Source organism: Boleophthalmus pectinirostris, unplaced genomic scaffold (assembly GCF_026225935.1).
Source record: "Boleophthalmus pectinirostris isolate CB_2022bp ecotype Guang Dong unplaced genomic scaffold, ASM2622593v1 HiC_scaffold_7, whole genome shotgun sequence".
NCBI lineage: Eukaryota > Metazoa > Chordata > Actinopteri > Gobiiformes > Gobiidae > Boleophthalmus > Boleophthalmus pectinirostris.
The window spans coordinates 32,468,422-32,484,613 of NW_026571473.1; the positions used below are offsets into that span (position 1 = coordinate 32,468,422).

Sequence of the window (16,192 nt, forward strand, 5' to 3'; positions counted from 1 at the left end):
GAGCGTGAAGTCCTTTTTTGTGAAGAAAACCAGGGTAGCGACAATTAGTATGAAATGAGAAATTAGTTGCCATGGGGGTGGGGGAGGTGGGGGGTCTTGCTAGGCACAACTATTATTCATATTAAGCACTATAATTTCCGGACTATTGAGCGCATCTGAGTATAAGCTGCATCAACTAAATTTTAACAAAATGTTCTTGGCCTTCAAGAATGTTTTCAATTTCAGGCCATCTGCTTTTATCGCCTCTGAAAGCTTTTGTTGTTTAAATGTGTTGACTCCTCACGTTGCCTTCACCAAAATCTCACCATCGAATCACAGATGCCGAGCTCACATGCAGCAGCTCGATTTCTCCTTCTTCCACAGCCACATCAGTCGCCTTTAACTTAAAAGCTGCATTATCTGCTTTTCTTCTGTGTTTTCCATAAGGAGGGTGTGTATATGAAACGCAAAATAACTGTTCCAAACACAATCAAACGAGCATCTTCCTCAGCGTACTACTATTATTATTACTACTACTACTACTACTACTACTGCGCATGTCTCCTGCAGAAAGAGCCGCTGTCCTGTCTGTATCAAGTCAGTTTTCTCATAGGATTTCAGCAGATTTCAGGCTTTGTGTCGATTAGGTACGAGTGGATGTCCGGCTACTGAAGTTTGAGACGTTTCTTCTCGTCATTTGTGCCCCTACCTGCTTTTAACACACACGGGTAAAACGTATCGCACACACTGATGTTCATTTAGCATCATAACTTATTTTAGGGTGACCATATTTCCATTTGTGAAAACCCGGACACCTTACCGGGGGTGGGAGGTGGGGCCTTGACATTGAGCTACAGTCGTCCCTCGCTGTATCGCGGTTCACCTTTCGCGGTCTCGCCGTTTGATACAATCTGGGGTTAACAGGCAGGTGTGGTGTTGTACTGCGCTGGTGCGGTCCTGTACTGGGGGTCTCCAAAAATGGACCCGTGCAGGACTCGGTGCTGTAGGGCTCCATTTACGGAATAAATGAATCTTCAGTTCGTTACATAAAGAAGGAGGAAAATAACGTAAGGACGACAGCAGCAATAAGTTTTAAGAAGGATGCAAAAAGGGTTACTGTCCTCTCTGACAAAAGTGTATAAAGTGTGTGGTGAGGGGTTTTACAGTCTTAAAACTTAAAATATAAAGTTGATACTTTGCGGATTTCAACTATTATTTATTTTTTTATTTTTAGAACGTAACCCCCGCGATAAACGAGGGACCACTGTACTCTCACTTCACAACCTGTGCACATGGCCTCCCGCTTGTCCCGACCGGTATGGCAAACGGGGAATTTCTTGTACAAGTCATTGTTAATTTGCGCTTCGGCATGTTGCAGACTGACCGACTGTTTGTGTCTGCTCGCTCCTTCTGACATTTGCATCAATTTAAAAGGAAAAACTCAGACGCCCAGGACAGGACGCAAAATACGGACGTGTTACAGCCCCAGGCCTGCCGTTCCTTGAGTTTTGTGTGTGATTTAATTTTATTATTGTTCCCCTTGAATCCTGCTTTGAGGGCCCCGGTTCCTGATCGGTGGATTACTTCTGCACCTGGCTAATCCTGCCTCACCTCCTGCCTCCTCCCCCTTATTTAAGGAAATTTCCAGCACCAGTTCGGGGCTGCTGGCCTTGGTGGCCAGTATGCCATTTTGTGTCCGTATGTGTAGTTCTGTTTTGTGCCTTTTTTGATTTGGTCACTCGATTCTGTTTGTGGGCTTATGTGGTTTAATTTGGGGAACTTGTGTTTTAGTTTAGTGTGTGTCCCTTAATTTTAACCACTCGTTTTGTGTAAGCCTGCCTGACCCCTTTTGTGGTACAAAACCCAATTTATTCTGTTGTTCTGTTTCTTAGTTTAGGTTATTTTCTGTATGTTTTAGTCTTTTGTTAATTTACCTTTAACATTCCTGTTAATTAAACATTATTTAATTTAATCAATTTTTCCATCTTGGTTATTTTTGTTACTTCCCTCACCCTCCAAATGAGCTGGGTCGTAAAAAAAAAAAAAGAAAAACAGACGTTTGGTCACCCTAAATAAACTTTTTAGGTCGCTGACAACATCGCGAGCTAACACTGCACACTCACGTTAACCCATGTTCTATGCGTTAACAGACAGCGGCGCTTTCTGCACTCAGGCTGCACGCATCTGCTGTGTTACAAAACCAGAGCCCGTATGTACAGTATGAATGGACAATGTGCCAAACAAAGAATCTGTCCATTTATACGCCGCATTGTTGTATCAGCTCAAAGCTAAGTTCAAAGTGTGAGAAAAACCTAAAGGCTTATAGTCCGGAAATTACAGTACACTTTTTCCATTGACATTTGTACAAGTTATTTTCTCTCCTTTACTGCTGGTTCTATACATACTATATTATGGTAAAAATATCTTAGATTTTGATGACTTTCTGTGTAAAAATATCCAATTCCAAATAAGCAAAAATGCCTCTCTGAATGGAAATACTAACTACACTGAAGTTAATACACCCTGTTTGTTACGAATAAAGCCCATTGAACTGCCCTGTGATGAGTCATATTTTGCATAAACGTTCGTGGCCCAAAGCTTCATCTAACTCCCATCAACATAGCGACCTTGGCGGAACTATTGATGAAGATTTTAAGTTTGACGAGGAGATAAATGTCGAGCTTAAATCCAGTTTTTATCACTTTCGACCTACCGCATTTTATCCAGACCCCATTAAATAATTTTAAACATTATTGTTTTGTCTGGAATGTATCACAGTAGTGTATGGTATTAAACATTTCTATCTTCATGGAGACCAAACCAGATCAAGACACAGGTCAGATCTGTGGAGAAGCGGTCCGCTCATAGTCAGAATGCCAGTTTTTCAAGGTATTTTTGAGCTATAAAACCAGTAAGGTAGAACAGTTTAATGCTGTATTGTGGAACATTCCAGACCGAAAACTGACATATCCATAGAAACAAGCAGGTGACGGACCCCCAGCCTTTACGTAAATCTCATTTAAAACAAATACTTTTAGTCACTGGCTTTTATCCTGGCATGAGAATGACTTTGTCCTCTGAATGTCTTTTATTGATTTTATTTTCTTTTTACACATTTTTGTATTTTTTATGTTTTTATTGACTTGCTCCTTTAGTTTTTATGATTTATTTTATTCAATGTGTTAATTACATGGTTAATTATGTTATATTGTGCTTACTCTGCAGAACTTTGGATACTTTGTGTTGGTAAAATGTGATGGAATCTTTTGGGGTTTTTTTGTTTTGTGTCTGAGAATTGAGTTGTAACCAGGCGACTGTTTTAGTGAGTTGACAAAGTCGTTAACCACCGTTGCAGCTTCATCTTAACAACACAGACAGTGGTGTTTTTTACACTCAGGTTGTGCGCACATCTGCTGTGTTGATAAACAAACAATCCGTCTATTTCAGACGTTGCCATGAGTGTCGCCATGGAGAATTGGTGCTGTGTTGACTTGTTTGGTGAGAAATAATTTTTATTACCTTACTTTGTTGTTTGCAGAGGATATTCTATTAGCTAATTAAATGGAGAATTGGATAAACTGGTGAGGAAGGCCGGATCTGTAGTGAGCGCAGAGACTGACTCACTCGTCTGTGGCTGAGAAGATGGACCTGAACAAACTTCTGTCCATTCTGGATAATCCCCAGCATCCCCTGCACAGCACCAGCACTGAAGAGGAGACAGGAGACACCTTTGGGTTGTTGTCCCTGTTCTGCTCCATGATTACACTGTCATTTGTTCTAAGCACCACAGGGCTGTACAACTAGGGGTGTAACGGTACAAGTATCGATGCCGAAACATTTCGGTACAGGACGTTCGGTTTGGTGCAAGGCTGTACACGAGTGAATTCATGCAATTTGTGTGTATTTACATTCCGCCACTACATGTGCAGCTACACGGAAGGCTCGACTCTTTAATATTCACATGGGAATTCATCCATGATTGGGGTGGCAGTGTTTCCTACAGCGCTTTATAGTTAGGGCAGTCGCCTTGACAACAATTGTCCCATTGCCTTGATTACGTCCCTCTGAACCAAGTGAATCCTCACAAAACTACGGTTGTCACCGCGGTCCTCACTTTCATCACGGAATCTCCTCTATCTCTCAAGTTGATTTTTCTGGCCAAAAATATGAAGACTGAGTAAAACTTCATCCTGGAACTGTAAGCGCTTTACTTTACTTTTTGAAAAGTGTTTTTTACTGTTTACAAGGAATTTATTTTTATATTATTACATACAGTTGTTGCTTATTTGAGAATAATTTATTTAACTTATTATGACCAAGCAGCACTTTGCATTTATTTTATTTTCCCATTTGTATTATGTTAAAACAAATTGTTGGTTTAATAAACACACAAATGAACAAACAAATGTTTTTTTTGCATTTTGTTCCCATACTGTACCAAAAATTAACTGAACTGTGACCTCAAAACCAAGATACGTACCGAACCATGATTTCTGTGCACCGTTATGAACACTTCACCATAAATTAGTTGTTATTATTATTATGTGTTGTTGCTGCCTGAAAAACAAATAAAATAAATAAATAAAGTATTCCATCTATCTCAATGCAGTCTTTCCCGTGGGCCAGCTGAAAATAAGATTTTGATTTAATCGCGACAAAGTATAGAAACTCTAGTATAAGCTACACATTTAGTTTTCATGCAGCTTCCTGTTGTTGACTTTACGAGGCAGCTCAGACTTTATCTGTGAAATCCACTCTCCTGCTCCGTCCGTTTCATAACCTTGTGCACATACATCTAATGCTCTTGGCACCTTGTTTGTGTTGGGAACATCGTGTGGCTCACCTCTGTAATGCTCGGTCAATTGAATCAGGAAGTCCAGGTGTTTATTGTCTGCACAAGGGGGCCAGCTCTCCTCTTTACTTCCAATACCCATCTGAAATGCTCTATGTCTTCACTGCTGGGAGGAAAGGGAGGTCACTGAAGCAGACTTGTGCCCTGTCTGGTTTATGCAATTGGTTTGGTAATTTGTGAAAACGGTGCAGCCTAGTTTTGCAAATGAACTTCCAGGAAAGATTCTCGGATGTAAATGTGGTTTTGATTGTGGAGTAATGACGTGTAATGTTTTTTATAGATGGTCTAAAACTGGAAATCAAAATGAGTTAAAGGGGACATGTGTAAATTCATGTTATAATGGTGTAAGGAAGCTTAGAAAATGGAAAATTAGAAACCGCCTATCCTCACCCAATTCTCTGTACTTGCTTATTCAAAAAGTCATACATGTAGGGTTTTTTTCAACAATAAAAAAGAGAAGCAAATGCATTTCATCACTGAAACTGTTTAATTAGTGCGTTACAATGGAGATCCTATAAAGCAAGGGTCTCCAATCTTTTTCCTCCGATGAGCTACCAGTGAGACGATTTTAAGAAAGAGGGCGAGTCTTTTGACACAGATAGATGCTTATAAAACTTTAACCATTGTCTATTTATTAGTGCACAAAGTTTAGGATGACCAGATGTCTCTTTTTACCTGGGACAGTCCCAGTTTTGAGCCCTGTGTCCCCTGTCCCAGCAGATTCAACCTAAACCAGTGATTTGTCCCAATTTTATACAAGAAATGTTCCAGGTGTCCCTATTTTTGACCAATTTGATCCCGGTCAGCAGTAAAGAAAGGCATAAACTGTTATTTGTTTAGGTAAAATACATAAAAGCTGTTTAAAAATGACCAAAATACAAAGAAAATGTGACTATACTGACGCATGGTAGTCATGAATGGGTCGAGTGCAAAACGGTTTTCACAGTTTTCTTATTACCAAACATCACAAACCGGGGGTGTCCCAGTTTTTGATTATGAAAATCTGGACAAAATAATACATTTAAATTTTTGTCATACAGCACAGTGGTGTAATTCTGAAATCCACTGGTGAGCTACTTGGAAGGGGGTGGAGAGCTACTGGTAGCTCCCGAGCTACAGGTAGGATTTTTTTTATTTAACAATTTTGATTACTCTTTTATCCTTGTACTTTCCAACTTAAAAAAGACGTATCATTTTTGTTACTGCTATACTGTATAGTTATAATCTATGACACCCGTTGATCATTATGTTATAAATGACACATTTTAAATCACAATATTAATATAAAATGACTTTATAAATGAAACAACGGCGCTGAGGTCGGCACTGGAAAACTGTAGTGCTCAATGGGACTATACGACGCAGCTCAATCCTACCTGTATCACCAGTTATGACAATAAAATTGGAGAACGAAGCAAATACAAAGCAGTGGGTGTGTACCGGTGGCAGTTTAAGTAAGTGATTAAAGATTGTTCAAACATTCACAAATTTTGCGAACTTTGCGACTGTAAATGGTCAGTGGAAACAACTAGAACATGGTGAAAAACTCTGAAAAGTCGATTTAGCAAAAACAGTCTGCTTTAAGATCTTCCTACTTTACTTTTTATCTTGTGGTGTGAATGTTGCACCAATGGAAGTTTTTGTTTACTCTGTCATATCGGATGGTGCTGCTATTTAATTACTAAAAAGCTGTATTAAACGGTTTGGAAAAGCCCAGCATTACGTGACGATTCTGAGGTACAGTATATTCCATCATCTGCAGGCGGATTATCGTAATCCGACAAATACAGGGAACCCGTTGTTAGAGCCCTTTTAATTCAGGTGAATGGTGATTAATATGGAAAGTGGTTATGGCACTGACACTGGAGGGAGTGTTGGCACCACAGACGTTTAGTTCAGTAGATAAATCACGCCAACAGTTCAGAGTTTTTTATTTGTACAGTGAAAGAGTATTAATGTCTTTTGAACAGTTGATTGAACATTTTTTTAAGTACCTGCAGGTTAGAAGTTTTATAACGACTAGTCAACTATGGAGCCTCCATTCTCTGCCATAGAGAATATATGTGTTAACCATCACCAAAACAGGGGTCAACTTTCCAATTTTGACAGCATTTTACTTTTGTCCTCTAAAGAAAATAGTCTCTCATATCTACAGGCCTGGAGAATCCATGTATCATTCGTTCATTCGTTTTTCATTATAAAACCAAAAATAAGAAAACGAAAAAACAACAGTTTTCTTCATTATTTGTCTCCAAAATCAAAATGAAAAAAAAAATAATGATTTGTTTTTTCAGTTTTCGATTTTGTGTTTAAATGAAAAATGGAAAAAACGGATAACGACCGTTTCCTGTCTACGTGACTTACGTGACTGCGATGCCGAACTTTTGCACCACGTACAGACTGAACCAGGACTGATCCAGGTCCGAGACCAGAGCGGGACCAGAGCGGGACCAGAGCGAGACCAGAGCGGGACCAGAGCGAACTCCGAGCTTTGACTCCGAGCCTCCGCGAGGTTCGAGCCTCACCTTCGAGCTCCGGCCCTGCTGTGGGCTCTGAGCCTCAGGTCTGGTCCCGGTCTGGTCCTGGTCTTGTCTCGGTCTAAGGCCCACTCTGGTTCCAGTCTGGTCCCAGTCTCAGTAGCGCTCTGGTCCCGGTCTGGTCCCGGACCTGGTCCATTTGAACCAAAAGCTCTTAGTTCGGTTCGTTTTCATTGGTGTGAAAGCGTCAATTGGATGCTTTGCACCACCTCGGAACCAGCCGCGGTTCTTGAGCACGGAGGACCGGAGCAGCCCGTCCGGACCTGTAGTCAACAGCGCATTCTCGCTTTCCCCGCACGGAACCAGCGCGCAGACGATGACACGGAACCACTCAGACCGCTGGTCCCGGTCTCAGGTCCGCTCTGGTCCCGGACTGGTCCTGGTCTGGTCCTGGTCTGGTCCCGGTCTCAGTCCCGCTCTGGTCCCGGTCTGGTCTCGGACCTGGATCAGTCCTGGTTCAGTCCGTACGCGGTGCAAAAGTTCGGCATCGCAGTCACGGAAGTCACGTAAACAGGAAACGGTCGTTAATGATCCTAATGGTCCTAATGATTGTGTGAAGTGTGGTAAGGAAAAGTGGACCCTTTTTCATTGTATGTGGCAGTGTGAAGAACTGCAACTGTTTTGGAAAGAGGTCACTATTGTAATTTAAGGCATAACTGAATGTGAGATGCCATTGGACTGTAAACTCTGCATATTACACACCTTCCATAACAGCTTTAGTGTTAATTTAAGTGTTAATTTAGCGTCTCAACTGGAAGGAAATGGAGAGGTCCAGAGTAAATTAATGTCCAGCAATTTGGCACTGGTGAAGCTGAACTACATATTTAAAGGAAAACTTGAGGACTTTAAAGAGATTTTGTTGCCATTTTTGCACATTGTAAAGAATTTTGATGTGTAGAAATCATTCAGATTGAGTGACTTGTGTGTTTTAGGGTGGGGGGAGGGCCTTAATGTATTTTTTATGTTTTGTATGTTTCAATACGTAAAATCTTAAAAAAAAAAAAAAAAAACAGTTCAGAGTTGTTGAAAACATCTGAAACTTCTGTAAATTAACACAGGACTTAAACCTTAGCCTGATCCAGAATACACACTTCTCCAATATTCAACCCTGGTGGTCACTAGTGCATCTCCCCAACTTCAGACTGATGATTAGTTCAGTTAGTGAAATATGTGTATGGTCCATCCGTATCAAAACAAATATGTCTGCTTTCAAGGAAATATCACAGAGAACTACAAAACATTGCGTATTTCTGCAGAATCAATGAATGAAAATTTAATTTGCTGAAATGAGCTAATGAGCTCCTTCATTTCTCATGCGTCACTGAAATAAACAGATCTGATTATATGATCATATTTGTGTCTGGCTCGAGACCAGACGGAGGCATAAGGACCAGACTGAAATCTCTCTCTATTGTTTTTTGTACAGAGGGATATTATTTTGGATTTGCCAAGCAACCTGAATCTGAGATGCCATTAGTTTACAGTCTCACGTCACAGAAAACCATTAGGAGTTTATGACTGTGGCTATAAGATCTGGCAACACAAATAGATCATTCTGCATTCTGATTGGATAATGCAGTTAAGATATATATTCATATTGGTATGTGGTCTGCACTCTGTCATAAAAAAATAACTATAACTACAACTGAAACCTGTGCGGCCAGAACCTAAAGCTGCACATAGATGACACATACAAGTCACAGAGCTCAGAACCTCCAGAATTTCCTCACTGAGCTGCAGAGGCTGCACTGACTCATGACTGACTGTTGGTGTTGGGGTTTAGATAGTGACCATTCAGATCAGAGAGAGACATCAATGACATATCCATAGAAACAAGAAGATGATGGACCCCCAACCGAAAAGACTGTAAGGCGAACCGGATTATCAGACGCAGTATCAATAATGTTGAATTCTCTTGTCTATTTTCATACATAAGATGCACTGGATTATAAGGCGCATTAAGTGAAACAAACAACCAACACTTGAGACTGATCCCTTAGCCCAGGTGTCCACAATCCAGATGTTTCTTCCCTGTCTTGGTGAATGTGCATTATGAATGCGAATGTGGGTGGATAATTTAAGTCAGTTTTTTTTTTAAATATATCCTACGAGGAGAACTCAAATATACATTGAGTAATAATGTGTTTAATGCATTTTTTTTTTTTTATGTTTTACAGAAACGAAACTTAAAACCACATGGTTTAATTTGCATAAACTATGAGCACTGAAAAAACTGTGATTTTGACAGATTTTTAAGCGCCATGTGCTACATAAAATCAGTTTGAGGTCAGTCAGCACAACCAGAATTAATACCATATTTTCCGGACTATAAGTTGCTCCGGAGTATAAGTCGCACCAGCCAAAAAATGCTCAATGAAGAGGAAAAAAAACATATATAAGTCGCACCAGAGTATAAGTTGCACTTTTTGGGAAAATGTATTTTATAAAATCAGAGACCAGGAACCGACATTTCATCTTCAAAGGCAAGTTATAGTGATAACAATAGAACAGACAACAACACGCTGTTAACGTCACATATGAACAGTGCTTCAGATAATTATAGCATAAACAACATAAGTTTACCAAACTGATGATCGCACTCCAAATCACTAAATCCACTGATTTCTTCATCCTCTGTGTCACTTCTGTGCAACCTCCGAAGATAAACCATAGATGATGAACCACGATGTAAACAGAGCGCCACTTCCTCTTCTGTGTAGCTGTCGTCAGACTCAGCATCAGTTCCAGTTAGAATTATTCCAGCCTTTCTGAATCTCGACAGGATAGTTTCGGTTGTCATTGAAGTTCAGGCTTTGTCGATTCATCCAGTGACTTCCAGGAAAGTTGCACGGCGCACCGTCCCGGTTGCCGTGAAGCTGTGTTCTCTATCCCCGCTTTCCGCCAGTCCCTCACAAGTTTCTCACTCACTCCAAACTTTCTTTCTGCTGCCTAGCAAGACAGCGGCTTGTTCTAGAGGAGGCATGCGCAGTAGAGTGAAGAGACAGTAGTACAGGAGTAATAGTAGTACTAGATACTGACACACAAGCCTAGAGCCTCTTGCGGCTGTCAGTCTGAAATTTTTTATATGCAACTCGCACCGGAGTGTAAGTCACAGGAAACACCCAAACCATGAAAAAAAGTGTGACTTATAGTCAGTGCTGGGGAGTAACAGATTACATGTACCGGAGTTACGTAATCAGAGTACAAATTATGAGTAACTGTATTCAGTTACAGTTACTGTTTCAGTGAGTGGTAATTGGATAACATTTACTTTACTGAAATAAATGGATTACAGGGCGGTATTTTCCTGTTTTACATTTTGGGCTATACCACTTTTTTTTTTTCTTTTTTTTTTTTTTTTCGGTAATTCCACTCATCGCCGGAAACTAAACCAGGTCTAAACCAGATCTAAACCAGGTCTAAAACCAGGTCTAAACTAGATCTAAACTAGATCTGAACCAGGACTAAACCAGGACTAAAACCAGGCCTAAACTAGATCTTTGGTAAACCACATTACTTAGCTGGTACAAATTTTAACATGTGCCGTTTTGTTTCTCTATAACTCCCCCTTTACATGAACCCTGCCTGCGGCGCATCACACAGGAAGTGCATGGAGTTCAGTATGCTCGCATTGCTTACCGTCATCATTAGCGTTCACCCATTAAACCCGCTGACGCCTCGTCCCGGCTCATGCGGATGTCGGAGATGCTACGTCACGCTTTCTACCTCGTTAGCTTTAGCGTCCGTGCGTCGCTTGTTAGCCGTTAGCGCGCAGGGGTCACCGCGGAGGTCGCCGGTGATGAAGACTGTGAATCATTATTTATCATACGACGTCTTGAGTCTTATGTAAGTGCGGCTCAGAGGGAGTGCAGGGAGACGCTGGTGGTGACGGTGTGGGGGAAAATAGACTAATAGAAAAACAGGTTATTTGTTTGTCGTTTATTTATAGTTGACTTCATACAGTGCTTTATAATTGTTTTCTCTTGTGGTAAAAATACTATTAATACTTCTAATGTTAAACTACTACTACTACTACTACTACTACTACTACTACTACTACTACTGTCACTACTGCTACTACTGGCACTACCGTTACTACTACTACTACTTTTGATGCTGCTGTTGCCACTAATACTAATACTAATACTACTAATACTTCTGATACTAAACCACTAGTACTGCTACTACTGTCACAACAACAACAACAGCAACAACTACTACTTCTACTACTACTGTTGCTGCTACTACTACTAAAATATCTGATACTAAAGCACTACTACTGTCTAGTAGTAGTACTGTCTACTACTGTCACTACTGCCTCTGTTACTACTACTACTACTACTACTACTACTACTACTACTACTACTACTACTGATGCGGCTGTTGGTGCTCCAGCTACTAATACTTCTAATACTAAGCCAGTACTGCTGCTACTACTGCCACTACTACTAATACTAATACTACTACTAATACTCCTACTATTGCTCCCACTTCTACTACTTCTATTACTAAACCATTACTACTGCTACTACTGCCACTACTACTTCTAATACTGCTGTTGCTGCTACTACTAATACTCCTAAAACTAAACCACCATGACTACTGCCTCTACTACTACCACTGCTACTACTACTAGTCTACTACTTCTGCTGATACTGATACTAATACTAGAATAGCTGCAGTCACACCTTATTGCTGGACAAGTGGCACAAATCGTGTATCCAATTAACAGGCTCTATTTATGTAATTACTTGCCTATACTACTACTATTACTACAACTAGTACAACTGCTACTACTACTGCTACTATTACTACTACTGCTACTACTATCGACCCTTTTAGGAGCGATGTATTTAGAGTAGCTGCCAACAAAACAGCCTGGTACTGATATTAACCTCCTCTCTCATACACTGTAATAAGACCGCAAAAAAAAAAAAAAAAAAGTAAAACACATTCTGTTGTTTGTAAACAGCGTACAGTCTTATGAAAGTATATGTCAGAGGGAGTGCAGGGAGATGCTGGTGGTGACGGTATCAGTAAAAAATAGACTCATAGAGAAACAGGAAGGTTTAATATAGTGCGGGAGTATTTCCAGATGCTCGTGGGTTTTATTTATGGCTGTTGAGTTCATATAGAGTTTAATATTTTTATTCTGGTGATAAAAAGTCATTTACAAGTGAAAACTGGAACACATTTTGTACCCAGTTAACAGACTCTATTTATATAATGACATGTTTTGTAACTAGAATATTACTACAACTAATAATAATGTTTTATTGTTTTAATATGTGGCTTTGAATATTTTTGTTGTTGTAAAGTACTCTGATTTGACTAATACTACTACTATTACTGCTGCTGCTGCTGCTGCTACTACTACTACTTCTAATATTGCTGTTGCCACAACTGCAACTACTATTAATACTTTTACTACTAAACCAATACTACTACTAGTACTACTACTACTACTAATATTTCTAATGCTAAAGCACTATTACTGCTCCTCCTACTACTGCTGCTAATACTGCTACTTCTACTACTACTTATAATACTGCTTTTGCCGCTACTACTACTGCCACTACTAATACTAAACCACTAATACTGCTGCCTACTCTACTGCTACTATTATTAATACTTTTAATACTAAACCACCATTACTACTGCTACTACTGCCACTACTAATACTAATACTTCAAATACTAAACCACTGCTACTGTTGCTACTAGTACTGCTACTACTATTAACGCCACCACTACTACATTTAATACTGCTGTTGCCGCTACTACTACTACTACTACTACTACTACTACTACTACTACTACTATTACTAAACCACAACTGCTGCTTCTACAACCGCCACTTCTACTACAACTATTTCCACTAATACTACTAATACTTCTAATACTACTACTACTAGTAGTACTACTACTTTTAATACTACTGTTGCCGCTACTACAAATACTACTATTATTCTGTTAATAAACCAATACTCCTGCTGCTACTACTGCCACTTACTTCTACTTCAACTATTTCTTCTACTAATGTTGCCGCTACTACTATTACTACTAGTACTACTATTACTACTATTACTACTACTACTACTACTACTTTGAATACTGCTGTTGCCGTTACTACTACTACTTCTAATACTAAACTACAAGAGTAGCTGTGCCCACAGCTTGGTACTGTATATGAACTTTCTATTCTATTTATTTTAATGGGACAACAAGATAAATAAAAGATAATACATTTTGTCTTTTGTAAACAGCACACAGTCTTATGTAAGTGCAGCTCAGAGGGAGTGCAGGGAGACGCTGGTGGTGACGGCGAGGATGAAAAATAAACTAAATAGAGAAACAGGAAGGTTAAATATACTGCAGGAGTATTTCCAGGTGCTTGTGGGTCTTATTTATTGTTTGTTGAGTTCAAATAGTCTTTTATTATTTTAACTCCAGTGGTATAAATAGTTTCTGAGTGAAAAACGGGAACAAGCTTTGTACCGACTCTATTTAAATAACTACTACTACTACTACTACTACTACTACTACTACTACTACTACTTACTACTGGGAATCTGCTGTAAAGGAATGTGTTTTGTTCTGAATTTTGAGAAATTTCACTCTTTGTGGTGTTAAATGGTACCAGTTAAAAGTCTGTATTGGTTATCTAGAGAAAATTCACTTTCACTGTTCACAATTTCACACCAAACATGCTTAAGAAAAAAAGGGATTAATGTTTTGGCACTGGCACAATCCTGATAAAGGCAGCTGTTTGCATCTCAAATCTAATGCTAAGTTTTATCAAAATGGAAAATCTTCATTTACAACATTTTGTTCACTGAGGGATTCATTTGTATTTCGCAATTTTAGCACAACTCGGCAAAAAAAAAACATGGAAATGGAGGATTTGCATACATCATCAACAAGTTATGTATTAATTGAAAACACGCACTTGATGTCAAAAGTTTGGCTGCCCTTTTTCCACTTATCGTTTTTTATTTCCATGTTATTTACCTTGTAGATTCTCACTGAAGACATATGGAATGTAGTAAATGTTTAGATTTCAATATCCACCCTTTGCTATGATCCCTTGTTTGCGCTTTTGGCTTTTCTTGACCCTGACATGACACAGCTGTGAAGGGAAAACCATTTCAGGAGACTTCAATCAAGAAGCTCACTGAGAGAAGGTCAAGGGTTTGCAGTGCTGTCAACAAAGCAAAGACACTGAGAAATGTTATCTGAAATAATAAGTTCTTTAAAGGGACAGTCCGGACTTTTGGACATAGGACCTCATTTTTTTAAATATTCCAGCCAGTCCTTTTATTTGCAGAGGTCACTGGTGCTAGGCTAGTGCATATCAACAACCATAGTTATCCTGCCGCTAAAAACAGTCTTACCCACTCCACAAATCACCCAAAGCAAATCTATTATTACACCAGACTGTCGATGTAAATGTCTGTGTTGATAGAATAATTTAAAAAGTAAAACCAACCTTGCATTTGAAGGATTTATATCTGAGCAGCAGCGGCGGACTGATACCTGCCACCTATCTTACCGGCAAAGTAAATGCTGCTGCTGAGAATATAGTCTCTCAACATTCGACAATTTGTGCAATGCAAGGTTAGTTTTATTTCTAACATTATTCTATCAACACAGACATTTACATCGACAGTCTGGAGTAATAACAGATTTCTTTGGGTGCTTTTTAACCTCTGCAAATACAAGGACAGGATGGAATATTTTAAAAAGTGTCTCCACACGTCGCCAACACTCTGGCTCCTATGAGGTCCTATGTCCAAAATTCCAGACTGTCCCTTTAACTTTTATCTTCGCTACATAATTCCATATATCTTGCCTCATATATTTGATGTCTTCAGTGCATAAATAAAACAAATGAAGTCTAGAAAAAAACACTGACTGAAAGACTGTGTCCAGAATTTTGACTGGCGTGTGTTTATATAGAGCAAAACGAAACCAAAATAAGTGAACTCACATTTGTGCGAGATGAGTTCGTTGAAAGACTCGGACCACCGCACCACCTCGTCTGTGGACAGCCTGCAGACACACAGAGGGGACGAGGATAAACCAGGAAGTAGCTTTAATGTCATGTACATCTTTAACCACAAACAAGTGCATTCTTGTGTAGGCTTATGTAGACCTTTGGGGACATGTATCTTTTATTATATGAGCTGAGGTCTGCGTGTTTATGTTCATGACACAGCTTTTGCATATTTGAAAATTGTTGTTTTGGAGCATGGGTGACGTGGACTTGTGGGCTGAGTCTTTTACACACTGCTAACTGTAAGGAGGATTTAAATGGGCCTGGAAGAGATCGCAAAATTACTCAAATATGCATGGATGACATCTTCAGGCATGTTTTTAATGAAGGAACATTATAACATGGTAGAAAGCTCCAAAAAAAAGTCTTTAAAACCCTTTCTTTGTGTAGTGCTGCCGTGTCCAAACTCACTTCTGACATCGCGCTGTGGTCTCGTGGGCCGGGGGCAGGAACTCGCTGAAGTCGCTGTACGAGTCCGACTTGTGGGACAGGCAGCCCAGTCTGGTCTTCATCCTGGGAATCCTACAACAGACAGAGAGGTGGTCATGTACTAAGAGCTGTAATAAAGATATGTTCATTTTGTTCAGAAGGATCTAAGGCAGTAGGAAGCAAGTGGGAACAAGCTGTGCACAGAGGAACATCAGATGAGTCACATGAGATTTGTAGGGACTTCTAATTAGTTTGTGAAATTCCTCAGTCGTCCAGGTAGGATTCATAGCCAAAGGGAAATTCAATTTTGGACTGGATAAAAGTTTTTTGATCAAATGCA

General features: G+C 39.7%; 1 protein-coding gene across 1 annotated transcript in view; it reads right to left on the reverse strand.

The window, feature by feature from the left end:
- LOC110154595 (regulator of G-protein signaling 8-like) overlaps positions 1-15,938 on the reverse strand; it is a 30,937-nt gene extending 14,999 nt beyond the window's left edge. The window contains exons 1-2 of the mRNA XM_020918592.2: positions 15,835-15,938; positions 15,358-15,419 (exon numbers count right to left, since the gene is read on the reverse strand). Coding sequence (XP_020774251.1) covers positions 15,358-15,419; positions 15,835-15,935 — 163 coding nt within the window. The 5' untranslated portion in view covers positions 15,936-15,938. The remainder of the gene's footprint in view (positions 1-15,357; positions 15,420-15,834) is intronic.
- Between the last annotated feature and the right edge of the window lie 254 nt (positions 15,939-16,192).